Below are 27,618 nucleotides of genomic sequence, written 5' to 3' on the forward strand. Positions count from 1 at the left end.
CAGAGACATGGCTGCAGCCATCTATTACTGGACTTGGCTATTCAGCTAGCAAGATGCACGATGCTTTCTATTCTCCCCTGCACCGAAAGGACTGAGCCCTAATTTCGTTGCATTATTATAAGATTGTGCAATGACAATAAAAATCTATCTATCTATCTATCTAAAACAGCAAAAATAAAAACAAGCAATAACTGAAATCAGCACTGTGTCAATAACACAAAAAAGACAAAATCAAGCAAAATGCAAAGACCAGTAAATAGTTAAAATAACTCTGCGAATGAAAACAAAAATTGTCAGATACCCGCCCACCCCCAAACTGTGGCCGTGATGCACCGCGGTACAGTTGGGAGTGTGATTCTCCTACTTTCCTCTCCGCTTGTGAACGCAACATGACGCAAGCGGGGGCGGCGGGGGGTGTATAGCGACGTGCTCGTGAACATGCAGCCCGAAGCCCCGCCCCCTTTACAACCCCCCAACGGACAAAATATGAGGAGCCGGAGCGCCGTCCGCCGTCCATAAAGTCTGCATTCAGCGGCGTCAACGCGACAAAACCCGGATAAATCCTCTCGGACCGGCCCGTTCTCCTCGCCGCCTCCTCCGTCTCCCTCCGCCGCCCGCCTCGCCTCCCGTCCCGCCGCCTTCTCGGTCCAGTCGCGCCGCCGGAGCCGGACGCAGCGCCGCACACTGACACTCCACATCATTCATTCATAACAATGGCAGCGCAGGATTTTAATTTCTTGCTAGCGACGGACTCCTACAAGGTGAGTGCAGCCCGTCCGTCCCGTCTGACGCCTCGTTTGTCAGGTTTCACTTCTCGGAGATTTAACAGTCCTCACTTTATCACGTTCATTTGGGCTCTAGCCAACACGTCTCGTTGAATCTGTGCGCTAAATGAGCCTCTTTCTGTTATTTAAGTGGCTGTTTTGTGACAAGAGGCGTATTATAACACATTTTAGCTGACAGTTACAGTGTGGATGAACCAAACTGGCTAATTTGCCAAGTTAGCTGTTTGTAATATATATATATATATATGTATAAACTTAATTCCAGACTCAGGTCCATATAAAAGAATACATACGAACACACAGACAGAACCAAAAAAAAAAAAAAAATTAAAACACATAGAGACATCTATTCCAGTGCTTCCAAAAGTATGACATATATTTTGTGTCACTTTGGGCAGGCACCGCTAGGGCCACGCAGTTTCTCTTTTTTTTTGTCTTATTCAATCATAAGAAATAATAATACACTACAGTTTTCAGCAGTTTTACTAGTGTGGTCCTATTTTTGAGCAGGTAATTGTAAAGTAAGTTGTTGTCCCCTACATGCTGTTTGTGTGCCTAGTGGCTGGTGGAACTGGGGGGGGGGGGTTTGAAGCCAAAACCTGAAACAGAGATTCCCCCAACTTTTTCAAATGGTAATTTGTCACCAAATAGATTACCTAAACCCCAGAGACCCCAGTTTAATCCGACCAGTTTGGGCCATGCATACCTCTCTCCCCTGCCCATGTACAGGAAAGTGAAACCTAGGGTGAGATGTGGTGACGTGCAGGGAGTGAAATGACAGTGAAACTGAAATATGCTCAGTTTGCTGGCCCAGTCTGGCTCTCTGTGTGTGTCAGCAGGGACTGAAGTTAAACAAAACGTCTCTGTAAATGTGATTTATTACAGATACCCAACCACCTGCTTAAGGACGTGATCGCTGACAAACTAATCTAACTCTATTGCCTCCAGATCTCATCTTGAAAGTGGTATCTTGAAAACACAGGCTGTAATATCACTGTTATGGCACTGGCATAATGAATTCTCTGATTTAAAGTGTAAACAATCCTGCTTTTTTTGGACTATATTCTCATATTTGTGACTAGATTAATGGGTATTATGTAATGTGCAGTGTCACAGAGCCGCTCCTTTTTTTAATAGGTTTTGTGAAGTTTCAGTTTCATTTCTGTGAATGCATAAAGTTAAAGCCAACCCCAGTTGTGAGGTGGAACCAGTCAGGCGGCTGTGGGGAGAGCCTCCTCATGCTGCTGTATGGCATACGCCCGGCTCAGGAGGTTTAAATGTCAGATGTCACTGCTGGATGTCACACAAGGTTTTCTGCTGCAGCCAAATGGCAAAGGTCTGGATGAGGACTGACTGGATTTTTTTATCAGCTCCAGCGACGCTGAAGAGTGATCCCACACAGCAGGCGAGCCCGGGGAGGGGCGGGGGGGATTCCTCCAGTGTGTGTCTTCATAATACGACTACAGATGATTTGGGACATTATAATGAGCTCATCTGAAAATCCACTGCACTTACTGGGGTTTATAGTAGAGTCTAAACAATTAGTCAGTTAACCCGTTAGTTAATCTGCAGAAAACAAATCAGTTGTAATCTGCATAACTGATAGCCATAGCCATTTCTAAAAAAAAAAAAAAAAAACAACAACATTTGCACGTTGCTGCTTCACAGGTGCTAATGTTTGGCTGCCTTCTCTGCTCATATTATAAAATACAAACAAATCAGTTTGAATGCATCACCTTAGTCTTGTCATTTTTAGGAGAAAATGAGTAGTTGAAAAAATATTTGGTGTATTAACCAACAATGACAGTCATTATTAGTTGCAGCACCGGGTTTGCAGCACAGCGCCTCTCCTTGATTTTAGGAAATGAAGCGGTGTAGTGAGTGCTCTGCCATGTCAGCATGAAGGATTTCCACTGTCACACACTGCAGAGTGACAGGTCAGCTGCAGCGGTTTGTCCATCAACACCAAACACTCAAACGTAGGCCTGCAACTCACAACTACACTAGTTGACTTGTCATCGATCATTGAAACGATCAGTCGACTAATCGGATAATTAATTGCACAGTTAGTTGCCATCAGGAGGTCATGACAGTGTGGATACGTGACAGAAAATGACACTGAATCCACATTTTTGCGAAGATTTGGGCTTTTAAAGACAGTGGTCCTAAACTTTTGATCAGCTGATGAGCAGCCTATTTCAGTTTAATGGTTGTTTACAATAAATTGCTTACTCAAATTTTTTTTTTGTCTCACTCCCATTTCTTCTTTTTGCATTTTGAAGCTCTCCCTAGAACCTTTTTAAGATCCAACAGTGCAAAATGTAAATTCTTGCAATTTCTCAACTGGTCTTAAGATTTTGATCAGGAGTGTATATATTATTTTTTTCATTTGTACATGCAGTGGATATGATATTGTACGGACAGCAACAGGCCCAATCCAAAATATTAATTAATCCAAAGCTTTCTCTCAGTTTCATCTCCCATTTTTGGCATTTTTTTCCAGCTGTGTAATTTATTTTAAGATGTCACCTTACCTCCTCTGAATGTGCTCTGAATACATTTAAATTTTGAAAATTGTAGGGAGGCTATAATATGAGATTGTATGGATGACAGTTATCTAATTAATTACCGTCTTCAGCAGCATTTATGACATAGCATTCTGCTTCAAGATGGAACATTGAAAAATCCCCACCTCCACTCTTCCTAGCATCATTTTCAGAGGGGGTTTACAAACTCAAAGTAATTCCCAGAACAGGCAGTAATAATTTGTTTATAGGCTCTGGTAGCATCGAGTTGTACCAGAGAGTGAAACTGGCTCTTGTCTTCAGGTTTCCAGCTCAGAGTTTCCTATAGTAAAACAACAAACTTTCCTGAACACAGTTTTGTACCAGCCTGCATATATCCAAGTAGTGTCTTTATACAGATATGAAGGTGCAGTCAGAGTGTAAAATACACCCATGCCATTCAACAAGCAACATCATTCCTGTTTTATTCCAGCGGGATATGGGAGTGACAAGAATAGTGATGCCTGAGGACCTCGGAGCAGGTTTGTGAGGCGTTTAGCTCCCCTAAAACAAAAAGCAGAAGGTTTTCTTCCTCCTCCTCTGTTCCCTCAGGACGCACAAAACACACAGAGCCGTGCGGTAATAAATGATTTAGCCTTTCATTAATCTTGGCTGCTCCACCTTCCCTGCAATCTCAGGTGATATGAGTGTTCGGTGTGAACAAGTTGTGCAATCCCCATGTCCAGAACTAATCATGATCCCCCTTGCATAACTGAAGTCTCACTTGCTGTATTGATGAGGCTGATTATGACGTCGGCTGGATGCCTTTCACTTAATCAGCAGCGGTGCGAGAGCTGCATGTGACATCGGCTGCGCTGTGTGTTTTGTTTCCTGCTGAACTGCTCGGTTGCGTAACTGGAGTTTGGTTGGTGATTAACCACTATAGCCTACGTCCCGTCCTGAGGCAGCACACACTCCGCTGTAGAAAGCCAGCCTTTTGCTCTCAGACGACTGAGGCGTGTTGTGGTGTGACCGCCACCCGGATCGCTCACAGCACTAACAGTTTTTACAAGCTCTGATCTCATTTGAAACCGTTAAAATGCCATGATTTAAGTCTTCTGTGGGTTTTGGTTGCCCCTCATCAGCCTTTTCAGGTTTTTTTTCTGATTGAATTCTATTTTATTGCTGATTTTGTTTTTAACCTCAGTTTTTATGGCTAAATTTGTTTTTAACTGGTTTTATTTTGTTCCAATCTCTTCCGTCTTATTTGTTGTGCAGTCTGCTTTAATTTAATGTACTAAAATGTCTCAACATGTCTGTGCTATATAAATACACTGACTTGACTTGTGATGACTTTTCATACTCGGCACGTGTGCACTTCAGTGACATTTGAGTTCACGTTTTACTGCACACTAAAGACCGCCCCGTCAGCCACAGACTAAAAATCCATCGAGTAACATGTTGCTTTGGCATTCTGATAGCTGTGTTTTATTTGAAATGAAGATGTAATGTCAGACACTCGACTGCAAGTGTTTCCTCGTAGGTGACGTCACTGTTCAGGACGTCACACAAATCAGAGTCTGTGGAAGTTTAAAGCTGAGATGAACTGTTTGTCGTCTGAAAGCTGTAATTTCTGCAGTACTATTTGCCAGTTTAAAGCTATATAATGCATATTATATATTGCATAGTATTTAAAACAGTGTTTTCTCCATCAGTAGACCCTTTCACCATCTCGAAAGTTGAGCTTCTAGTAGCTTGCTCATGTCATAAACTGTTTTCCCACGAAACCTGAATGCAGCATAACTGTTGGGTCTATGTTAGCAGAAGAACCCAGTTTAAATTTTTTAAAAATCATCACACTTACTAAAACAATCTCTGTTCCATACCAAGGCTCTATGAGGCTTCTGTGACTTTACAGTGGCTAATTCGAGTTACATAATGTTTTTCTCTGCATTCTGCATCATGAGACTTGCCAGGTGAATATGATTAGCTTAATATCCTTTGCATATTTACCCTCTGCCCTAACGTGACCCCGTGATCGTGGAGTTTGCCAACAATACCAATGCACGGCCCACAGCGATTATTTTTAGCTGTACATTGTACATTGTTTAAACGAGTGCAAAAACTCACTCAGCTGAGTGTATCAAAGGCAAAAGACATGCACATAGACTTAAGAGACCATGAATGTTTATATTACATTATAAGCCATTTTTATAATAAATTGGGAAGCAGCCAATTCCAAACAAATACAGATCTTTAACGTAGCATTGAGATATGTACACTGTATGACAATATATGATAATAGGCTTGTATCATATCATCAGTCTCCTACCTCATGTTCCTCTCTGCTCTTCCAGTGCCCTCTTTTTCCTGGAGAGGACAAATTAAATGAAAAAAAAACAACAACACCAACTTAATAAATAAATGAAAGGGTAACTAGTTAAGCCAATGTGCCGCTTACTTCAGTGTGCTTGTGGAGTTATGAAGAGGAGTTTTGGAGGCGGAGGGTTTTCATGGACCCAGTAAGCACTGCCTGATGTAATTTGTCTTTTTTAGGTTTTGGCAAGACATTATCCAGGTGTAACTTGCAGGTTTTCCTCATTCTTCTTTCTCGTTTACCGCTGTTGGCATCTGGGCATTTGCTTTAAGATGGTTAACATTAGAGAAAGGCTGAAGGGAATGCATGTATGTCAATAAAAAAATTGTCACCATCCTAGGAAAAAAAAAAAAAAACAGCTCCCGCTCGTTAGACAAAATTAAGCTGTGACCTGGAAATAAGCAGTTTTATTGCTGGCCTTCTTGTCACTGTTGTTTGAAATAGGCTCAATCGAGACCTGCGGATATAACTGAGGGACAAACCAAAAGACATCTTGACATTAGGAAAGCTATACTATCCTTAAAATTTATTGTCTTGCGATTTCTCGGCCTAGCAGGGGGCAAAGCAAGGCACGGTGTCCCACCGGGCTTGTAATACACTGAGAGAAACCCTGTGATACTGGCATGCTTTGTGGGAGAGGTCAGCGACTTCTCTGCCCGTGGAAACTCGCCAAGTTTCATGTTGAAAGTTCCCTGATGAATCTCTTTCACAAATCCTACATGAATCAATTTGATCATTTTCCCTCATCTGTTGGTGAGGCAGTGTAAATACCAAAACCAGGAATGCACTGGCTAAAATAGTTAATACAAGCAGTAAAAACCTAGGTGTCCAGCAGAGCAGTCTAATCTGTGTCACAGGCTGATGGCGAAGAGGGTAAACTCCGTCACGTCTGACTGCACTCACCCTCTTCATCAGGAGTTTGAACCCCCACCTTAGATTCAGAAACCTTCAGACTCTCATTCATCCCGCAGACATCACCTTCCTCGGCTCAGGGACAAGCAGCTTCTGAATATGTTGTTGCTGCTGGATGATTTTCTTTTTCTTCTTTTGGGTCTATTTTGGTTGTAATGCTATGCTGGCCATACGTTATGGTTATGCAGGATAGTCACCGCATTGTTCTTAATGCTGTTCTGATGATTCTGCTTGTTCATTGATGCCATGCTGCTGAGTCTGTGTCACTTTCACTAATGTGATCTCATGTCAGTCGCCCTTCGGGGACAAATAAAGCTTAACTTGAACTTGGCCACAGTAGAAATAAAACACATCGTGCCAAGAGATGTCCCTGCTGTATGTGTTTTGGTCAATGATTGCATAATGAAGTTGCTCAACTTCTGCAAAGTTAGCAGGAGGACAGACGGGACCCAGCACCGCTGCCGGGACGTCCACCTCCCTCTCGGCAGCTTTACAAAACACTGCCCGTGTGCTTTGTGTCTCACGTCTCCACCACAGCGCAGAAACAGAGCAGGTTGCCACTTTGGTGGTGGTCTTTTCCACAAAGTGGGGATTGTAAATGTTTGCCACAGTCTCATTTCCACTGAACTTAAATATGAACATCAGACAGTTTTCCCAACTCCTTCCCTCTGTTATGGATCCCCAGTCCACATGCAGTAATTTGTGTAATCTATATCCATACAATCTGTTTGGATCAGCATGTACCAAAACAGCTGTGATGTCAATGATGAAAACGGTTACTTAGAATTACTCTTGTTCTTGTTATTTAGTAGTTTTTGTACTTGTACTTTTTTGAGTGCAAGTACAGTTGGCAGTTTTAGTATGTCTTGAATGAACAAGCATGCTTAAGCACAGCATCGGACACTGACCAATCAATCATGTTGAATGAATCGTCTTGCTATATACTTTACTTAGCACACTTTTTGTTAATGCTCTCCTTGGTAAAAAGATAAGACATTTTTCTGTTTTTTTAAGTTCCCTTTGAATGAAATCCTTTTTACTTCTACCCACTTAGATTTTTCAGACAACTCAAGTGACTTCCTCTGAAGTAAAATTTCAGCAAAGTATCAGTGCGTCTGCTTCAGCGGTCTTTCTATCTCTGAGAATGTGTTCGAGCTGTGTGCGAGTTAGGAGAAGGAGACAGAAGTATGAGAGGAAGTGTATCCTGAAGCTATTTCTTCAAGTGAGGGGCTGTTGCCCTTCATTATTGAATTTGTGCTGTGGGAACACAAAGGGAGTCTTGTGTTTGAAGCTTTCATCATCCCTTCTCTCTGAATCTCATGTCAGGCAGGCAGGAACCATGACTGCACATGCTAGCTTATCATGAGCGTGTTTACTTTGGGTTTTGTTTAAGTCTCTTTCACCGTGTATATCTGATTATCTGGGATGATAGGATTAGAAATTGTTTTAAGTGGATTCTCACCCATATAGCGGTATTTGCTGCTCCATGCGAGTGGAATGCGTCCACCAAGTGTGGTCCATTAAATCCCTCTCTGGTGTAAGAATAAGAGCTTCAGTGGGAGTGTACTGCTTCAATCTAAATGAAATAGACCCAAAAAATTCAGTACAAAGCCAAAAAAAAATGTTTACAAGGATACACAGCACACATCTACTTCATTTATTTTGGAGCAGTCCACTCCAGGTGAATCTCTCATTCTGACAACAGAGAGGGATTTCACAGACCAGACTTGGTGGATGTATTACACTCATGGAGGAGCAAATACCACTGCATGGGTAAGAATATAACCTATCCCTTTAAATTGACCCGTTCAGGAATGAGTTTAGTATAATTAGTGTTGTTAAGTTTTTATTTTTCTCAGAGAGTGTCATGCACCATTAATGGTGCCCAGCCCTGTGGGCTTACAGGACACTGCAAAAGAATAAATAAAAAGTCAAAAAAGAACAAGATGGCAAAACAAAACAAGTTACATTAAATATAATGGCAAGCTACCTCGCAACAAAGAGAGTAGACCTGCGTAGCTGAAATGCGTCTGACAGATATTTAGCGAGTGGAAACACTTCTTTGGTAAACAAGTATTGCAACATTGATTCATCGGAGAATAGATCACAGTCAGAAACCTTACAAAAGAGATTGGGTTAGTATGGTACAGAGTATGGTACAATGGACAATAGAGCAAAAAATGCATTTCATTTTCAACCTCATTTAGGTCACATAAACAACATTTTCTGTCCTCTTCCGGGATAGAGTGGAAGCGACCTGTTTCCAGAGCCAGGGGCAAAATGCCACACCGGAGCTGGGCACAGACAGACCGCTGGTTTCTGGTCAGGTTAAGGGTGACAGAGGGTTCAGACTGGTAGCTGTTTTTTTATCAGACAATAGGTTCTTAACTTTGGTTTCCTCCATATTTCTTCGGTCCATTTCTGTTAGCTATCAAACAATATAGATTTAATTTGCCTAACGCTACACCTTAATTTATTTCTAAATATGTGTTGTAAACCAGCTTCAACAAAAGCCCTTTCCAGCTCTTTGGTCCAGGATCTACCTATAGAGAGATCCCATACGAAAATTTGTTTGGTGAGTCTAGATTCGGGCATGGCAATTAATCTATTCCATAACCTCACCATGTCAGCCTTATGGTGCACTTCAGGTGGCTCCCACCCCATGTCGCCCCTCACAGCAAGCTTCAGTCTGATCCCAACGTCTGCTTGCTTAATTTCAGTGATTAAATCATTTATGAACATACGAACAGTGTCGGGGAATGTCTGTTTATTGTGAAACCTAATGATCTTGGATATCCTGCTTCACTCCTGTCTCTCCCTCTGCCTTCCAGATCACACACTACAAGCAGTATCCTCCCAGTGTCAACAAAATCTACTCCTACTTCGAATGCCGACGCAAGAAGGGCTCCCAGTTCAGCGAGGTGGTGTTTTTCGGGCTCCAGTACCTGCTGAAGAAGTACCTCACCGGTGCGTTCACAGACCCCAGCCTTGATGTAGGAAATGACAAAATCAAAGAGAAAACTAGAGACAGGCCCACAGTTTGTGTTTTGTCTCTGAATTTTAAGAGAACAGTGAAAGTGTTTTAACAAAACTCAGTGTTTGCATAGAAACGTTGCATAATTTTGATCAAAATTTGCCCATTTACTGTACTTGTACGTCTCATACCATTGCCACTGTCAAAGATTACTCAATATCAACTGCAGCACCGCTGAGTTATCGACTTGATAAAGTAAAGAGCAGGAAGGAAAACACAGCAGTGGAAGTTTTTATATTGTTTCCTCCTCTTTCCTTTATATTGTTGGCAAATGACCATGCAGTAAGTGGGATAATCAACAAGTAGGTGTGTGTTAAACAGTTTTAACGTCTCGCATTTTTATAAAGTGAGATCTCAAAAAGACATTATTTAAAAATTACAGTTTTATTGCACTTTACATTGCCATGCAGTTCAATGCAAGCAATCTCACTTTGCTTATTTACTGTCAATGTGCATATGTTAGGAGGTATAATATCATAATAATTTCTGATGATCACAAAGACCTTTTGTCCATCTCAGCAAAGCCTATTGGCATGACAAATACAATTAAAAATAGATAAATGTAATCTAAACTTGTGTAATAAATAAAACCTAAACAGTAAAGAATAAAAATAATCATGTACCTAAAGCCAAACACCTAGAATAGCAAATACAATAATCTAAAATGAAATATAAACTGTTGTTTAACCTAAAACAAGCCTAAAAAAGTTGTATTAGTCTTTTCTGTTTTCTGTCATTGCACCTCTGCCATGATAACTGTTATTGTTAAGTCATTAAAATCATTCACCAGCATCTTTCTTCCCCTTCACATGGAACAATATTATCTGTCATTAGCTGTGTTTACATGGACTCTAATATTCCACTAATCACAATAAAAAAAAGCGTCATGGAACCACCTCAATCAGAAGAGTCTGATTGAGGAGTTTGCAATCGGGTTGAGAGCGCTGCTGTGAACCTTTGATAATCAATAGGAAAATATTAGCTCCTAATAACCATGTAAACTCTTAATCTGCTGGTTTCTCTCTGGCTGGAATAAATCTGCTCTTTCTGCTCATGTTTTCTCCACGTGGGGGGAACATCAGGTGATGGGGCGAGTTTCCGGGAGGGGCAGAAACACGGTGGCAACAAAACACAACTGGACTGTGACTGATAGCAACTTTTTTGTTGTGAAGATTAAATCTGTAAAGGATTGATGAACGGCTCCGTGGTGGAAAGGCTGGAAACCACGAGTCGTTCAAACCAGTTGTCTGAAAACACAAACAAAGCCAGAATCCAGCGAACCATCGAGCAAATCAAACAGCTGCTGGAAAAGTTTGAAGGCTTCCTGTTACAAGAATAAAAGTCCAAACCAGCAGCCAGGTTTCATTTTTACAGTCTGATGGACGACCTGATGGGGGCGCCACCACTGGACAACATGACTTAGCCTGGGTTATATCTATATAATATTTATATTTCCATTAGATTAGACTTTTCTCAGTAGGCTGAGCAGGTCAAAACAAAAGTTTTATGCTGAAGAAAAGCTTTGGGGATATAAACACACATCAGATCACTTTATTTATCCTCCATGTCAAGAGTGAAGCTGGAATCTCTGATCAGAAAGATTTCAGTCAGGTTGAAGAGAAATCGTCCATGTAACTGCAGCTATTGTTGGGGATCCACTAATGACATTGCCTGTGACTTAACACCTCACATTATGTAAGTGTGTCAGGTGCCGGCAGCATTACTGTGTGGCCATGTGATGCAGAGCAGCACCCAGAGTGTATTCATAGCGAGAGGCCTTTGAGTCATGCAGCGAGCACCTTCTGTCACTGTCATGGTGCCGCTCATCTGTGGGAAAGATGGCTAGTGAAATCCAGTAAATACAAACCAATGAAGCATCTGCTTTGAATAGTGTTACCAGTTTAAAAAAAAAATCTACCATCAGCCATGTTACCAGAAGACAGTCAAGCAGTTATCAAACTTAAGACCATTAAGGAATTATGAAATACCAGGTGATATTTTATTCTGGCTAGGGCTGCTCTACCCACACAGTGTCACTTTATCAGGCCCTGCTGTCCAGTCTGATGCAGTTCAGCTCAGCAGCTCTGCCATAAATTCTACCTTTTAACAAAGTTTATAATGTTCAGTTTGTGTTGACATTGTGCAGAATGTGTCACTTTAATTCTGTGTTTATTACTGAGGTTGTAGTTTGCCGAGGTCTGCTACTGGACTACATTATACTGAGAGGTGTTTCTAATTTTTTGTCCTCCCTATTTTATATACATGAGGGGGGGCATAATAGTGGAAACAGCTGTCAGCAAAATGCAGTCCAGTCCAGCAGCAGCACTAACTATGAGCTCAATGCCAAACACAGAAGTGAATGAACACCTCTGTTACCGTGACAACAAGACAAGCTGAGCATTATAGGCAGCAGGAGAGGAAACTTTATGGCACAACAGTTGGATTAGATTGGATTAGATTGGACAGGTGGAGCTGATAACGTGGCCAGTGAGTGTTGATGAATGAGTGATGGATGTTATATTGACAATGTGATATGAGACTAGATATCATATATTGTATGTAATTTCCTGAACTTGCCTGACTGTTACAGCTGTCCCTGTGTTTGCCTTTACCCACTTAGTTATTATATAGGCATTACTGATGATTATATATCTTATTATATCATCTAAGCAAAACATTATTGGCCTCAAAAGTTGCAATTCATAGCATTCTGTTACATCAACAAAATGTTTGATTTATTTTATTTTATTTTAAAGAATTGTCATTGAATTGATTCAAAGCATTTCGTATCAGGCCAAAGTCAGAGTGACTCATCTGTTTATTCCTTTAAGCAGCTGTCGCAGTTGAATCAGAAGAATTTGTAATCAATGCAGTGAATGAATTATTGTATTCTGCAGGGTAGATATTTGCTCTCATGGAGGTTTGACCTTGCCTACGAGTTGATGTAGTAAAATCTGCACAATACTTTGACTACATTAACTTTTTACACATGAAAAGTATTACACGTAGGCAAAGTTACCTCCAGTTGTTACTACAGAGCGTAGACGACAGAGACATTAATGTGAAATATTAGAGGTCTGACTGAGCGGAGCGGTGCTGTGCTGAGGAATGTGTGAACAGTGAGCGTTACCCTGCGACCTGGAAGCTTGACCCTTTTGTTCTAAAGCAGGGAAGCATTCCAGGTGGCTGCAAACAGACACCAAAGCATTTTCTTTACTTTCCAAATGGCATCATGCCTGGCTATTATTAGACATGGTCAAATAAGTCTGTGTTGTCTTCCTTTAATAATTAATATAATAAAGTTTGTTTGTATAGCAGCATTACAAAGTGCTCACATTAAAAAAACAACAAAATACACAGTAATTTATGAAAAAAAAACGACATACAGAATAATAAAATGTACAAAACAATGGATGATTGCCTTTCAAATTAAAGTTGTGAAGAACTGCAGAGCTTTGAACATCAGTTTTGCTGGTGTTCATGAAACAAAATCACATCAGCAGTGAAACAGGGAAGCACTGAAATCTGATTGGATGTTGACAGCCAACGACGGCAAAACGTTCAGCTGTGGCAAACTTTATACAAGTGTTTTCTTCTATTCAGATAAATGAAGAGAATGAGCTGTTCATACTTGCTTGACTGTCAAGCATATATCGCAATAGAAGACAAAATGAACTTAATCAGCTGTGGCAAACTTTTCTCGGTTGGCACGCTCATTGACCGTCCACACAGTTACGGTCGGCTATAGAAAATGAAGGAATTTCTGGTAACTTGATGGTGATATTTGCAGTGCAAATAACATCATCACGGTTGGTGTCCCATTATTGTCATAATGCTCATTTCATAGACCTTCTATGCTGTAATGTTAATGAAATGTTTGTCATGTGGTAACATTTAACGATGCTGAGCATAAACGTTTGAAAACAAAAATAACTTGATCATCAACTAAAAACACACAGAGTGCGCCAGCCAGCCGTCTTTCCACTGCCAGGTAAGCCCCGCCCACGAGCCTTAGCTCCGCCTCAGAGCTGGGTTAGCCCTGTCTGGCCCATAGGGATTCTCTGGGCCCTCAGCAGCTGGAAACTGGCCCCGACAGCCCCACCAAGGAGCCAGCAGAGACTGGAAGTGACAGTGGAAAGCCAGCCACTGAATTATGAATTGTTCCCAAAATATTATATACGATAAAATCAACATGTCAATCCCTTATCTGTCTGGCACCTGACTGTCTGATTTGATTAGATGGGCATGCTGTATTTCTTTCACAGATCTTCAAATAGCCATACTGTTTGAAACCTAGTCCTCTATATTTGGTTTCTTCTCTGCAGGCCCAGTCGTCACAGAGGAGAAGATTCAGGAGGCCAAGCTCTTCTACCAGATGCACTTCAGACAGACCGTATTCGACGAGGAAGGATGGAGGAAAGTTCTAGAGGTACACAAAGGCTCTCCGCCTCCTACCTGTCTGTCAGACCGGCACATCTGTTCACACAAGGTATTCATCATCGCACGGCTGTGTCATAAACTGAAGTGACTGTGCTTGCTGCTCTGTCAGAAATATGATGGTCGTCTTCCAATCCGGATCAAAGCTGTTCCCGAGGGCCGGGTCATCCCACGAGGGAACGTGCTCTTCACTGTGGAAAACACTGATCCCGACTTCTTCTGGCTCACCAACTACATCGAGGTAAAACTAAACTCATTGCCCCCTTGCCGTTCCAGGCCTTTCTTTGACCCATTTTAGTGAGGAGGCATGGGGTCTTTAGGGGGGAACAAAAGGTCAACAGCAGAAGCCAAATAGAAGAGGTGAACATCATCTGAGAGCTGAGAACCTGGAGATTAATTTGAGATGCAGCTCAGCTCTGGGCGTCAAGTTATTCTAGTCATAAATCTGTAATAGTCTTTGTGTTTTGGTTAGGCACATATTTATTTTTTAGGTATTTACAGTGTATAAGAAGTAGAACATCATGACAGGAGCATATGGTAGTTATTTCCATGCACTTGTTACACAGATATGGTGCAAATTTAACTATTTTTGACCACTGAAAATGAATAAAAATGGTCAAAAAACTGCATGGGATTAGCAGAAGGTGGGCGTGTCTGCAAAGGGGAGAGCTGTGGCTGCCCAGAGAACCCATTTTCATTCACACAGCTGGAGGTCAGAGGTCAAGGGACCCCTTTGAGCATAGCCATACTAGTTTTTCTCTTGCCAAAATTTCCGAACTTTGCTGCAATACGTAGCTCACTTAATGACAACCATACTTGACATCACTGGATTCCTTAGGTTGTCTAGTTTCATTTGATACCATCGTCATCACTCTAGCCTTAAAGCTGAGCCTCTACAGCCTCTGAAAGACTGTAAGTCGGCCGGGCCCGCCGTCGGGCTGTTGGAGCAGTAAGGGTTAAACTTTGTAGTGTTAGCCCGGTTGATGATTCAGTGTTCATACCAGTTTACTAAGCAGCATCGAGTTTGGACTGACAGCTTTCCATGCATGACGAGCTACTTGCCATCAGATATCTCCTTATCGCACTGAGAAACGGTAAAATGGCCTGTATTTCACGAGCATTTTTCTACTTTAGAGATGACTCATTGTTTGCCTCATGTTCGCCCATCCACACACACACTGATGGCAGAGGCTGCTATTCAAGGTGCCAAACTGCCCATGAGGAGCGGTTAAGGCCCATTTATACTCAACATTAAATCCATGTACAGACGGAGCCTTCTGTCCGTACTCTGCACTCATTTTGTTCATATTTGTGCAGGTTTTGAGGAAGCTTAAGGATACAGATGAAACAGAGCAGCGCCACCAGAAATTGTGAAAAAGACATTTTAAAAACTGATAAAATTAGGTTTAGCATGATGTATGATTAATACTGCAGCAATGTGAATCATCTGTCCTCTCCTATCTTTCTTCTTTTTCTTCCTTCATCCTTTTCTGCCCACCATTCCTTCCCTGGTCCCTTTTCTTCTCCCCCCACCTTTCCTGTTTTACCCTACTGCCCCCTTTCCTCTGCTGAGTGCAGACCATGCTGGTCCAGATGTGGTACCCCATCACAGTGGCCACCATATCCAGGGAGTTCAAGAAGATCCTGGCCAAGCACCTGAGGGCCACTTCAGGGAACCTGGAAGGTCTGGACTTCAAGCTGCATGACTTCGGCTACAGAGGAGTTTCCTCACAGGAGGTTAGGAGGACTTTTGTTCTTTCCTTGTCTCTGTTGTAGGAGTTGAAACCCCACCGTTTCTCTCTCAGAACCTATTTGTTTTTCTCACCCCGTAACTTTCTTTTCCTGGTATTTTGCTCCTATATACCTGTTGTATAGTCACAGGAATATTGTGAGGGTACCAAGGCTTTGACCTTTGCACTCTTTGTCTGTAATTGTGACGAACAATCCAAAATGTAGTCTATGCACCACACACAGTCCTTTTGTAACATCTGTTTGGCTGCATCATGCAAAGTTTTTCATATCACTCATGTCACTGAGTACAGGCTCGGTGATGTTGACGTTAAATTAACAGAAGCCAGAGGGCAGAGTTTTTCAGGACCACCAAGCCGTGATGCAGCATCATCAGTCATCTGTCAAGAGTATTGATTTCTCTGCTTGTGTTTCTCTCTTTGACATTTTTCTTCCTGCCTCATTGCTACACTCGACTGCAAATACCCCTCTGTCTCTCTGTGAAAGTGGCTGCAGTTTATCTCTGTTCAGGAGAAATGCCAATATACAGACATCTGCACAAAACTGATGCACTCACTGGATGTTTTTATATCCTCCTCTGCTCATTTTTACCATTAGAATTAATTTGTAGTGACATTAATTCAGCCTGAAGAGTTAGTTTTTGATATTTTCTCAATAAAACATGACTGGAAGCAGAGTTTAAAACACTGATTTTTCAAACATTGCTCTTTGCTGTAATGCTCTCGAGGTTTTTGTTAGTGTTTCAACATAAATACTCCTTAATATTCCTGATTAAAATTTTTATTGAATACTTTTGTTTTTATTCCTGCATACCACAAGTTATGCTCTGACAGCTCTACAGGTGTAGACAGTCAGCTAACCTAAACTTAACAAATGTTGTGGGTCGGCTGTTGATTGGTACATCAGTTCAGAAGTCTTAATGGTGTTGAGGCTATAATCTACTTGAATTCTGATTAGCTAAGTCGCTGCAGGAAGCACCATGATAAATGGCACTTAATTAGAACCTCATTAAGGGCAGCACCGCGGCTCCATGGTTGGCACAGTGTGGAGTTTGCATGTTCTCCCGGTGTTTACATGGGTTTCCTCCAAGCACTCAGGTTTACCCTGCTGTCAAAAATGTATTCGTCCCTGGTCCTTGTCCTGCTTCCTCCTCGGTCTCGGTTTGATTCTTATGGACTGATGTTATCTTTGTTTTAAGTCAACTGTGTTTTCTGTGGAGGTTCTCAGTCATCTAGGCCGTGGTTCTCCACATAGGTTTGAATGGAGGTCAAGTGGATTTGTAGAGTCTTTAAGACATTTCAAGCTTCTTGGATGAGAGGTGAAACATTTTCAGGAATCCACAAACAAGTCCACTTGACCTCGATTCAACTCTATGTGGAGAACTGTGTCATCAGACCAAACATGAAGCGAGTTTTCTGAGGGCCACAATTACATGCAAAGTCAATGAAAGTCAAAGACATGAATAGATGCACATTTGCACTGTCACAAATTATACAAATGCGCAAAATCTACATCTTTAGCAACTCAAGCGAAAAATTCAAAACCATATTCGCGTGAGTTACATGTAAACAGGGATTTAGTTTCTTAAGTCTTTACTCTTAAGTTTGACCTGCTTAATTGTTTCGTTGTTGTTATTGTTTAATAATATGTATATATATTTATTTGTAAAAAAAAAAAAAAAAAAAAAAAAAAAAAAAAGATAATCTTTTGCTTCCACATTTCATTATTTAAGTCAGAAATGCTGGACTCTATAAAAACATCCCACATGCCCTAATCTTAATCACCACTAGGAAGCTGATGTGAACAGATTCCCCCCATCAGCAGCTCATATTTACAGTAAATTTGGTGTGAAATGCAGAGTTAACCGGCTCTGTCTGTGTCTCCAGTCAGCAGCTTTAGGCGGAGCTGCTCACCTGGTAAATTTCTGCAGCACAGACACAGTGGCAGGGCTGCTGATGGCCCAGCACTACTACAGCTGCCCTATGGCCGGCTTCTCCATCCCAGCTGCAGAGCACAGGTAGCACACACACACACACACACACACACACACACACACACACACACACACAAAACATACCCCCAAACAAACTCATCGCTAACACGAGCAGAGGAAAGATGAACAGCATGTAAACAAACAAAATAAATATTTAAGGGAAATGCAATCCATATGTCGTTTGCTCATAGTTTTACCACGTAATTGCAGAGAACATTAAGTCTCTCCTGTTGTGGAATTACCATTTAATTATTATTATTAGTAGTAGGTCTGCTCTTATTGTGAAGGCCCACTGGCAGATGCAGACATGAAACACTCAGTGCTTTTCAAAATGTACACATCACTGAGCAAGATAAGAAACTACTTCAGCTGGTGGGCTGATGAAGCCCCTGCCCAATTTCTTATTTCTGTATTTCTTGTTATATTTTGTAGGATTAATGCACATACTGTTACATGATGCACCTACTTTTTTTGTTTTGTTTTTACAAATTTCTAAGGCACATATTTTTATATTTCTTATTTCTTTCTCTATTTCCTATAATTTAATTCTTCTTGAAAAATTTCTTTCAAATTGTAAGTTTCATCCTACTGAAACAGGCCTGATTCTCTCCCTGAGACGATCCAACAGACACAACCAGGGCAGATTTGATCTGTTTCAGATACTGGCATGTCATATCAGCAGAATTTTACATTTCAGGCTGATACGATATTTAATTTTATAGCCAATTTTGACAGATGCCAGTGGCGTGCCAATATTATTGTGCATCCAAACAGCTAGTCATATGACATTGCGGACCAGTCGCAGGGTGTTTTTTATCTTTATTTAATTTCAGCCATGTTGGCTGTGTAAAACTGCAGGGGCAATACTCTGTTTTGGTCGCTGCTCTGTGCAGTGTGAAGTGTTTTGGGGTGGATTTGTGTGTATCAGAGTTAGTATTGGCCGTCCTGCACAGTCACAGCACTTGCTTGTTTGTCTGCCGTCCTCCCCGTCGTGCAGTACCATCATCTCCTGGGGGAGGAGCCGGGAGAAGGAGGCGTTTGAGCGAATTCTGGACCAGTTCTCATCGGGGCCGGTGTCGGTGGTCAGCGACAGCTACGACATCTTCAAGGCCTGTAAGCAGATCTGGGGAGACAAGCTGAAGGAGCGAGTGATGGAGCGCAGCCAGGACTCGTGCCTGGTCATCCGGCCCGACTCCGGAGACCCCGCCGAGACTCTGATCGAGGTGAAGCAGAAAGGCTGGCAGGAGCCGCGAGGGCTTCCAAACATATATCGCAAAAAACACTGAACCGTTCAGTACACACAGCAGCCTGCAAGGTGCTGTGTTAGACTCTCATCCACTGTATGAGAGCCACACACACACACGCACACACGCACACACTAAGCTGATATGTTAATGAATGTACTGAAAGTATTTCTTTGTATGTTTTAAATAGTCTCAACAGACTTTTGCCTTTGGAAGAATATTTGTTGATTTCATGGTGTTATCCTAAATCTCTGAATGAAAAAAGTTATTTTTGCAAATTAGACAAAATACAGAGAACATTGAAATGGTAGTGGGTTTATTCCTTCCTAATGTACAAAACAAAATCGTGACCCAAAAACTGCAATAGAAACATATACCTACAGTATTACCTACAGTATTACAGTATTATTATAATACCTACAGTAGTATTGTTGCATAATATAAACACAAAAACCTCTAACTAAAACACCTGTTAAATTTCAATAAAGCATACATTATTTGTAGTAACTGTTATTTCACCATGTTAATTCCAGTTAATTCTCCACCTTATTTTACTGGTGTAACAGTTACTCACAAGGAGCAAAACCTGTTTGCTCACCTTGTTTTTGTCTTGAGTTCTCCTTTTGTCCTCTCAGCAGACATATTTTTTTAAGAGTGACTCATAAACCTCCTTAAAATTTGTATCTCTGTATCAGTCTTCATGGGAAATCAAATGCATATTGTTCAGTTCAGCAGTAGGTTTACTTTCATTATTTTCGACTTTGTCACATTCAGAAATCAGGAAACCCCAGTTGCTGCTGCTGTCGTGGATCAGGGTTGTACAGAGCTGCCGTTCTGTCTGGTTTATTTTGATGAAATTCAGTTACACAAAGCAGGTTCCAGTTGGCCTGAGGCGGGGAGAGATTCAGCTCCTGTTTAACCAGTATTCTCTTCCTGGGAATACGGGTTAAAATGCATTCTCTGTAACATCCCAGCAGGTCGACATACGACTGCACTCTGCATATAACGCAGAGTAAAATGAAAAAAGAAAGTTATCGTAGATTTATTGATTGATCACATTTGGACTCACTGTCGACTGCAGTCACACCGAGGCTAGGCGAGCCGACGTAAAGTTTGTGGCTCTGTATGAGTCTGCAGTCTTTATAGCACATTTTGTCGGCTTATTTACTTAACTATGCTATCCAAACAGAATTAGCATTGATCAAAGGTAAAATAATAACTTTTGGATCATGGCCTAATGATGAATGGAGGAAAAAAATGCTGTGCGCTGTTATTGGTCACAGATCGTCTAAAGCAAGATAGCTTAAAGCTTAAAGGGCATTTTGTGAAGTTTTACATTACAATTAAGTTTTTGACACCGTTGTTGTTTTAAGTGTTTGATAAATTAAGTGTTAGATTAAAGGAATGACACATTGACTCATCCTGAAGTTTAATACTTTATTGAAACTATCAGTTAAAATAGGTATTTACCCCTCTGGCCTGAATATAAGATGATAATTTTATTTGAAAATGACATCTGAAAAACTGAGGTCCCATATTGGAGGACTAGACAGTTACGTGTAATGATGCATTCAGGACAGCAGGTGGCGACATGGCGCCAGAAAAGTCAAAAAATAAAATAAAAAAACTCAGTGCCCACGTTTGTTGTAGCCAAAGAGTTAAGATAAAGAAGTCAACTTCTATTTTTTCCTGTTTTATTACAGTCTAGGCTGTTTGTTTCAGGTTCTGTGCTCTACATCTAGATTACATGTTTGCTAATTAATGCATTTTTTAATGCACTGCACTGTTGTATTTGTTTTTGATTGGTCTAAAAATGTTGTTAGTCAACCTACATTTATTTCTTTGTCTTTATTTTCTTTATATATATATAAAAAAAAAAAAAAAAAAAACAAGATTTGCTTTTCAGAAATTCTGATGGCTTGTCTTATGATCAGGGTCATCTTATATTCGGGGCCAATAGTGACTGGTGTGCAGGAGATTTAAGTTATATTTCCACCACTACTCATTTAACTGTGACTAAAACTTGTACTGAGGCTGTAAGATGTGGCACCTTGCTAATCAAACTTGAGACCCATGAACAAAGCGTAGAGACAAAATCAAATTACAAAGCTAATGAAAGCGCATGAGGAAGGCTCGCGGAGGTTGTTTGTAAATCCTTCTGTTGGGTCTTGCAGGTCATCAAGATTTTGGAGCAGTGTTTCGGCTGCTCGGTGAACTCCATGGGATACAAGGTGCTGCCCTCGTACCTGCGCATCATTCAAGGAGACGGCATCGACCTCCGATCGGTGGACGAGGTCAGAGGACGTTTGCTTGATGTGCTGTCTTAACTTCTCTGCATCTTTTCTTTATCTGTGCCATATTCTTCCTTTCTCTGCCACTGTAAAGACTCAGTTTCCCCACGATGATCATCAAACTCATCATGTCATGATGTGCTCCCCTTCTCAGCTCTTTATAGTCTTTTCTTTAATTTCTCTAACAGATATTTTCAGGGCAGTGTGGCACTGACTCTCGACTCTGTTATTGATGGTTTCTTGTAACGTTGACAACTGAGGGATTTTGTACATCAACACAAAATGTAAATCAGAGGCCATCTGTGCAGGTGTGTGTGTCTAAAACGTGTTTGTTTCCTGCCGGCAGATTCTGCAGAAGCTCACAGATGAAGGCTGGAGTGCTGAGAACGTCTTCTTCGGCTGTGGCAGCGCTCTGCTCCAGAAACTCAACAGAGACACGCTCAACTGTGCCTTCAAGTGCAGCTACGTGGAGACCAACGGCAAGGGGGTACGCTCGGCCCTTCGAGATCTCTGTGTCCCCATCTGATCCGATACCAGAGCTCTTTTTTGTGTCTTACTGTTGATATTATCATGAGGCTGTAGTAAACAACATAAAACTTCTTATTAAAAGAGCAAAAATACGCAAAAAGTCATTAAATGTACTCCAAAGCAGTTTATTTGACCTGTAGGTTAAGTGGATTCACATGCAAACAGGTGTTTGTTTAATGTTTTCAAAAATTTGAGCAAATCGAGTGCACAGCGATGCATCATCAGCTACTACTGCAGGTTACTGTAAATAAATATGACCTGCTGGGCTGAGTCATTAATAAAACACTTGCTGTGCATGGAGGCTGCTGTGTGTGGTCTTCTCACAGTATGAAGCATTTCTCCGGCTGAAAGCAAAATTAGATGTGGACCCAGTGTTCCCATCTCTCCATGTGGTACTGGTCCACATTTTGTTGGTGGCTCATAGAGCTGCTTGGATCTGGTTTATTCAGCGGAGAGCAGGAGAGCACAGGCCTCGTTTTTAACATGCAGGTGGACTGCATGTTTTTTATTGTAGCCATGGTACAAATGGAATGTCATTTATTTATTTATGTATTCATGTATGTATTATTTTATTCGTGTTTTTATTTTTTTCTCTATCATGTGAATCATATATCTATCAATGAATGAAATTACTCATACGTTTTAGAGTTAGACTCATAAGAATGTCGACTAGTGTTTTTTTTTGTTTGTTTGTTTGTTTGTTTTAATTGTGCGTTTGATTTGTCTGTGTCGTGCAGATGGATGTGTACAAGCAGCCGGTGACCGACCCGTCCAAAGGGTCCAAGAGGGGTCGATTGTCCCTGAGGAGGAACTCCGACGGCTTCCTGGAGACGGTAGAGAGAGGAGCAGGCAAGCCTGAGGAGGTGGGACCTTTGATTCAGTCTGGCTGAAATACGATACTTTTGTTTAAGATACATCTTACAACGATCCTAAATTTCATCAGTATATTTAATTCCGTTATATCATCCTAAAGGAACAATTTGCTCAAAATACTTTAAAAAAGAAGAAAGAAAGAGATTCTTCCCATTGATGCCGTCTGTCCATCCGGATAGTTTCTGTGGGATTTGGACAGATTTACAAATGGGAGATTACCCCAGAATTTTGCAGGTGCTTTCCTCACAATTCTATGATATTCATGTATGAAACCTGCACATTTCGAACATAGTTTGAGGACTACACTGACCATTTGAATTCACATTTAAAGGAACAGTCTGTGATTTCTCCGAGATAACGGCTGCCCCTCCACTTGGTTTTGTTTTGGTCAGTTTCTTACTGTCTTACTGACTTTAAACGCACCGACCAATTACAATTCTGCCCTTTCCAGTTGTAGCAAATACGATAACCTCTAATGGGGAAAAATAGATGACATACCCAGAGCATGTTTATGTAAATATGTAAAATTACAAAAAAAAAAACAAAAAAAAAACAAGAAGTATACTCACAAAGCCCTGAAACGAGCTCCTAAATAGTTCCCCAAGAATCAACCAAAGATTTTTGCTTGACTCTTCAGAAAAATTCACACGTCTCCCTTTGGCCTATAATGGAGAATCTGATGGGCCCATATCTCTGGAACTGAACCTCTTTGTGACTCAGAACCAACGTTTGTCCTGTGGTTGTCAGGGAAGCTGAACACACCAGTCTTCACCCCGTGTCTCTTTGAGGGTCCGTTCCCAAGAGAGAAACATGGGGGGTATTGGTATTTTCTCAGTTTTGGGGGGTTTTTTTGTCTCAGTTTTTGGGGTTTTCCAAAGAATGCATGGTTACACATGCATGGTTATCCAAGGCCGTTTGGAATGTCCACCTAAAATGTGGAGCACATCAGCAAGGGATCTGTTTACACCTCCGGCCAAAACCGCTAATGACCCGGGACGCTTTCAGGCTTGAGTGCTCAGGACTCAGATGTCGGTCAAGCTGTTTACACTGAGCTCAAGTCCTGGACGGTTGTTTGAGATTCGCTGTAAAAGGGGTGTTTAGTGTTTTTTTGTTTCATGTTTTCTGTTCCTGTCAGAGAGACGACATACCAGATCTTCAAAGTGGACCTGGAGCTTATTCCCCAAACCAGGATTAGAAAGATAACTGAGGAAAAGATGATGCTATATCCTGGTGCAGGTGCTTTGAATCTGTAAAAAAAAAAAAAGTTTGGGATGATGATCCAGTCATTCTTGACGACGGCTGCTAATAATAGTTTCATAAAAGTTTCAGAGGATGTTCAGTGACACCTGTCAGAGTTTTCTGGTCTAGTCCTGCTTTGTTGGAATCCCCCCCAGCTGTTCCCGCTCCTCCCCTCCTCATGTGGTCTGTTTTGCGTCCTCAGGATCTGCTGGTGACGGTGTTTGAGAACGGCGTCTTGCTGCAGGACTACACGCTGGAGGAGATCCGCAAGAACGCCCGGCTGTGGGAGGAGGAGGTGAGCCCCGCCCAGCACAACCAGGACCAGGAGCCTCTCGACCAGCACATCATCAACGGGCTGCACTAAGCCGCCCACAAAGCCTTTTAACCAGCACATATCATGATTTAAGGTTTAGGGTGCACTGACTTGATTTGGGATGGAGAGACTGCGGGCCACAGTGTTTTTGAAAGACACCCCCCTGGTGTAAAGTGGACCTCTGGGGAGGGAGGGGAGGGAAATGTTTCTCCCAGCATGCACCTCCACACACACCGCTCACCCCCTCCTCAACAGGCTGATAATGAGACTCTGTGCTGGTAGATTAGCTCCTCTGGATTTTCTCCTGCCGGCGTCCCAGCGGCCTCGTGCTAAACTCCTCGCTCTGCGGCCGAGCGAGCACCGGGTCACATTAGACAGCCATGACCAGACCAGTCAAAGCTCAGGGTCCGAAACGATAAGCTGATTTAGGTTTTAAATGTTTCATTCAGGGTTTTCTTCCTCTTGAAGACCCGATTATGGTATTTTAGGATCGAAGCTGCTGATAGCTGATATTTAGAATCTGTAAATTTAACCTTTTTAAGGCCAAAAAACATCCCTCAAATGTCTTTCCAAAATCCTCTGCAGCAGGAGTTAAATCACATGACACTAAAATCATCCACTGAAACAAAGTATAATCACTATTATCAATATTATGACTGATCATGTTGTTAATGCTGGATTAAACAATAAATATGCAATCACACAGCAATCACATCTGTTATTCCACAAGCGGCAGACGGCATTGATTCTCTGGCCTCTGATTTTTCATAAAAGGCCAGTTATCGGCTCCAAATATCTACTCACCAATACATCAGTGTAGCATTGACTTCTGCTTTTGTTTTGATGTCCTTTTAATTTAAATAATGATCTTTCCATGGAACCACTGATTGAAAAGCACGCGACAGAGTTCATTCAGCAAACCCAGAGTGAAAATACAACCTGGAACACGCATGTAAGGCCTCAGGGTTACAAGCCATTTCCACAAAGGACTAAAACGTAACAGCGACTGACGTCCGTTCACAGTCCATCATTTCCTGAAGGTGAATCAGCAGCAAGAGCCTTGGCCAAATCACTCGGATTTCAGATTCACCCACTCGCTTAATATTATTGTCGTTTATGTAAAACAACACCTAGATATCAGTTAGTCAACGCCTCAGAAACAAGCTTTAGTGACTGATCCCTTTAAACTTGACTTGCGAGCCCCTAGAGGGCGCTGCAACACCACTGTTTCATGTTAATGATAAATCTGATGACATTCACCAACCGGCCACATTCACTTTAATCTCCAGGTCTCACTTTACAGGAGTGTAGATTGATAGGTTTCCTTTTTTTTTTTTCTTTTTGTAATCTTTTTTTTTATTATGAAGAAATATTAGTTTTTAAAAATGGCCTCTTCTGACATATTAACTTTGTGTTGTGCAGGTGTCTCTACCATCTAACTGTTTTGTTTTTAACAGAACAGAATATGCAAGTATTCAGGATTACCGTGACATTACAGAAGCATTTTAATCTGTAAACTTTTGACTTGAAGGATTACATTTATGCAACAAAACCTGGTATCCTCAAAGACTGAACGCTGCGTTGAACATGGAGTGTGGCCTCCTGCGGACGCTGAGTCAGGAGAGGTGCTTTACAGCCCGCCGTCCCGTCCCAGGATACTCGCTAACCGCTGATGTTAATACGTGCAGTTATCGTTTGGGTTGTATTTCTCTCAAGTCTAGATTTGTTTCCAGTAAAACAGATGTGCTGCTATAAAAATCCAGACAGGGTGGCGTGCTGCACGAGACATACACTTTATCCAGCCTCCTGTCGCTCAGCTTCATCTGCTGTTTCATCTGTAATTTGAAAGAGAAACGTTAAAGCAATGCAACACTAAATTCATTTAGAGTGTGAACTGCATGAACAGAACGCTCCTGTATTTGAACACATGGAGAGGAGAATGATGCTGCGACATGAGGTTTTGTGATTCACCTCCAGAAATCCTCCAGTACATTTTCCTTTTCCCAGTGTTTGAAAGGAGCAGCCAGTTAACGTGCTTGAGAGCTGATCAGCGGCGCTGCTGGTGCCGACATGAAGCATCTGATGATGATTTTCCAGTTTCAACAATCTGGGGCATTTTCTCTTCTTTATTTTTAAACGTAACTAAAAAAAAAAAATGTTGATAACTCAGATTGCCTTTAAAGCAAAATTACTTGGCTGTAAGTGTGTAACTTTATTTTTTATAGTTTTATTTGCCTTTTAACAAGATTTCACTTTGCTGTCCGATAAATTGGGCGTGCCGTGCTGATTTGAACTGACTGTGAGTGGAAAACTTTGAAAGCGGGCAAATTATCAAATTATCTCTTGAATTGAAGTTCTGCCGTGTTTTATGTTTAGTTTTTAGCATAATTCATATTTCCGGCTGGCCAGCAGCTGGAGCAAAATGTGTAGGTCATAGTCAGGCGGGGCGTGCTGATGTGAAAAATCCACCCTGAACCTCCTCGGTGCTGCTGGATCCTCTGATGTTCACTTTCCCTCAACCTGCCGCCTCTACTGCACTCTGTGGTTTCCTACATTTCCCAGAATGCCTTGCTTTCAATTAAAGGTGTGAATATGAATCTCGATGGGACGTGGACAGATTACACCCGGCTCCTCTACACACACACACACATCTTGATTTTTGATGTTTAACTGCTGTCTGATTGTTGCGCTCGTTAGTTTAGTGAGATTTATTTTTTATCTCATCTATTAATATTTTGATATTCATAACCACAGCAACCACCTACCAACAGCCTGAAAACCAGCCACAGCACCCCAGCAACTGCCTAGCAACCGTCCAAAACACCCTAGCAGCTGCCTAGCAACACCCTAGCAACCACCCAGAACACCCTAGCAACCGCCTAGCAACCATCCAGAACACCCTAGCAACCACCTCACAACTATCCAGAGCACCCCACTGCTGCCTGGCAACACCCTAGCAACCACCCAGAACACCCTAGCAACCTCCTAGCAACCATCCAGAACACCCTAGCAACCACCTCACAACTATCCAGAGCACCCCACAGCTGCCTGACAACACCCTAGCAACCACCCAGAACACCCTAGCAACCTCCTAGCAACCATCCAGAACACCCTAGCAACCATCCAGAACACCCTAGCAACCACCCACAACACCCCAGCAACTGCCTATAACACCCTAGCAACCACCCCAAACATCCCATAGCAATATGCAGTTTTTTAGTAATTTATCTGGAGTGGAAGGTACAGCTCAGTATTATACGTTTTGTTTAAATACAGTTTACATTTAATTTTACGTTGAATTGCTTATATTCACGGTGTTGACGGTGAGGTGTGGCTGTC

At 41.7% G+C, this 27,618-nt stretch overlaps 1 protein-coding gene across 1 annotated transcript; it reads left to right on the forward strand.

Annotated features, from left to right (window-relative positions):
• Window positions 1-485: 485 nt before the first annotated feature.
• On the forward strand, window positions 486-27,323 carry nampt2 (nicotinamide phosphoribosyltransferase 2). The gene is made up of 11 exons (XM_030052435.1): window positions 486-761; window positions 9,410-9,545; window positions 13,938-14,041; window positions 14,162-14,290; window positions 15,628-15,786; window positions 17,685-17,815; window positions 18,789-19,014; window positions 21,210-21,329; window positions 21,673-21,813; window positions 22,592-22,717; window positions 24,169-27,323. Exons 1-11 carry the CDS (start codon window positions 714-716, stop codon window positions 24,328-24,330), a joined length of 1,482 nt encoding a protein of 493 aa, XP_029908295.1. The 5' UTR covers window positions 486-713; the 3' UTR covers window positions 24,331-27,323.
• Window positions 27,324-27,618: the final 295 nt, after the last annotated feature.

The sequence above is a fragment of the Myripristis murdjan genome, chromosome 5 (assembly GCF_902150065.1).
Source record: "Myripristis murdjan chromosome 5, fMyrMur1.1, whole genome shotgun sequence".
Lineage (NCBI taxonomy): Eukaryota > Metazoa > Chordata > Actinopteri > Holocentriformes > Holocentridae > Myripristis > Myripristis murdjan.

Bases quoted from the DNA above. Each gene is read 5' to 3' on its own strand.
- nampt2 (XM_030052435.1), top strand. From the start codon at position 714: ATGGCAGCGCAGGATTTTAATTTCTTGCTAGCGACGGACTCCTACAAG. The intron at 15,787-17,684 runs GTTAGGAGGACT...CTGTGTCTCCAG, and splicing joins GAGGAGTTTCCTCACAGGAG to TCAGCAGCTTTAGGCGGAGC. The intron at 22,718-24,168 runs GTGGGACCTTTG...TTGCGTCCTCAG, and splicing joins GAGCAGGCAAGCCTGAGGAG to GATCTGCTGGTGACGGTGTT.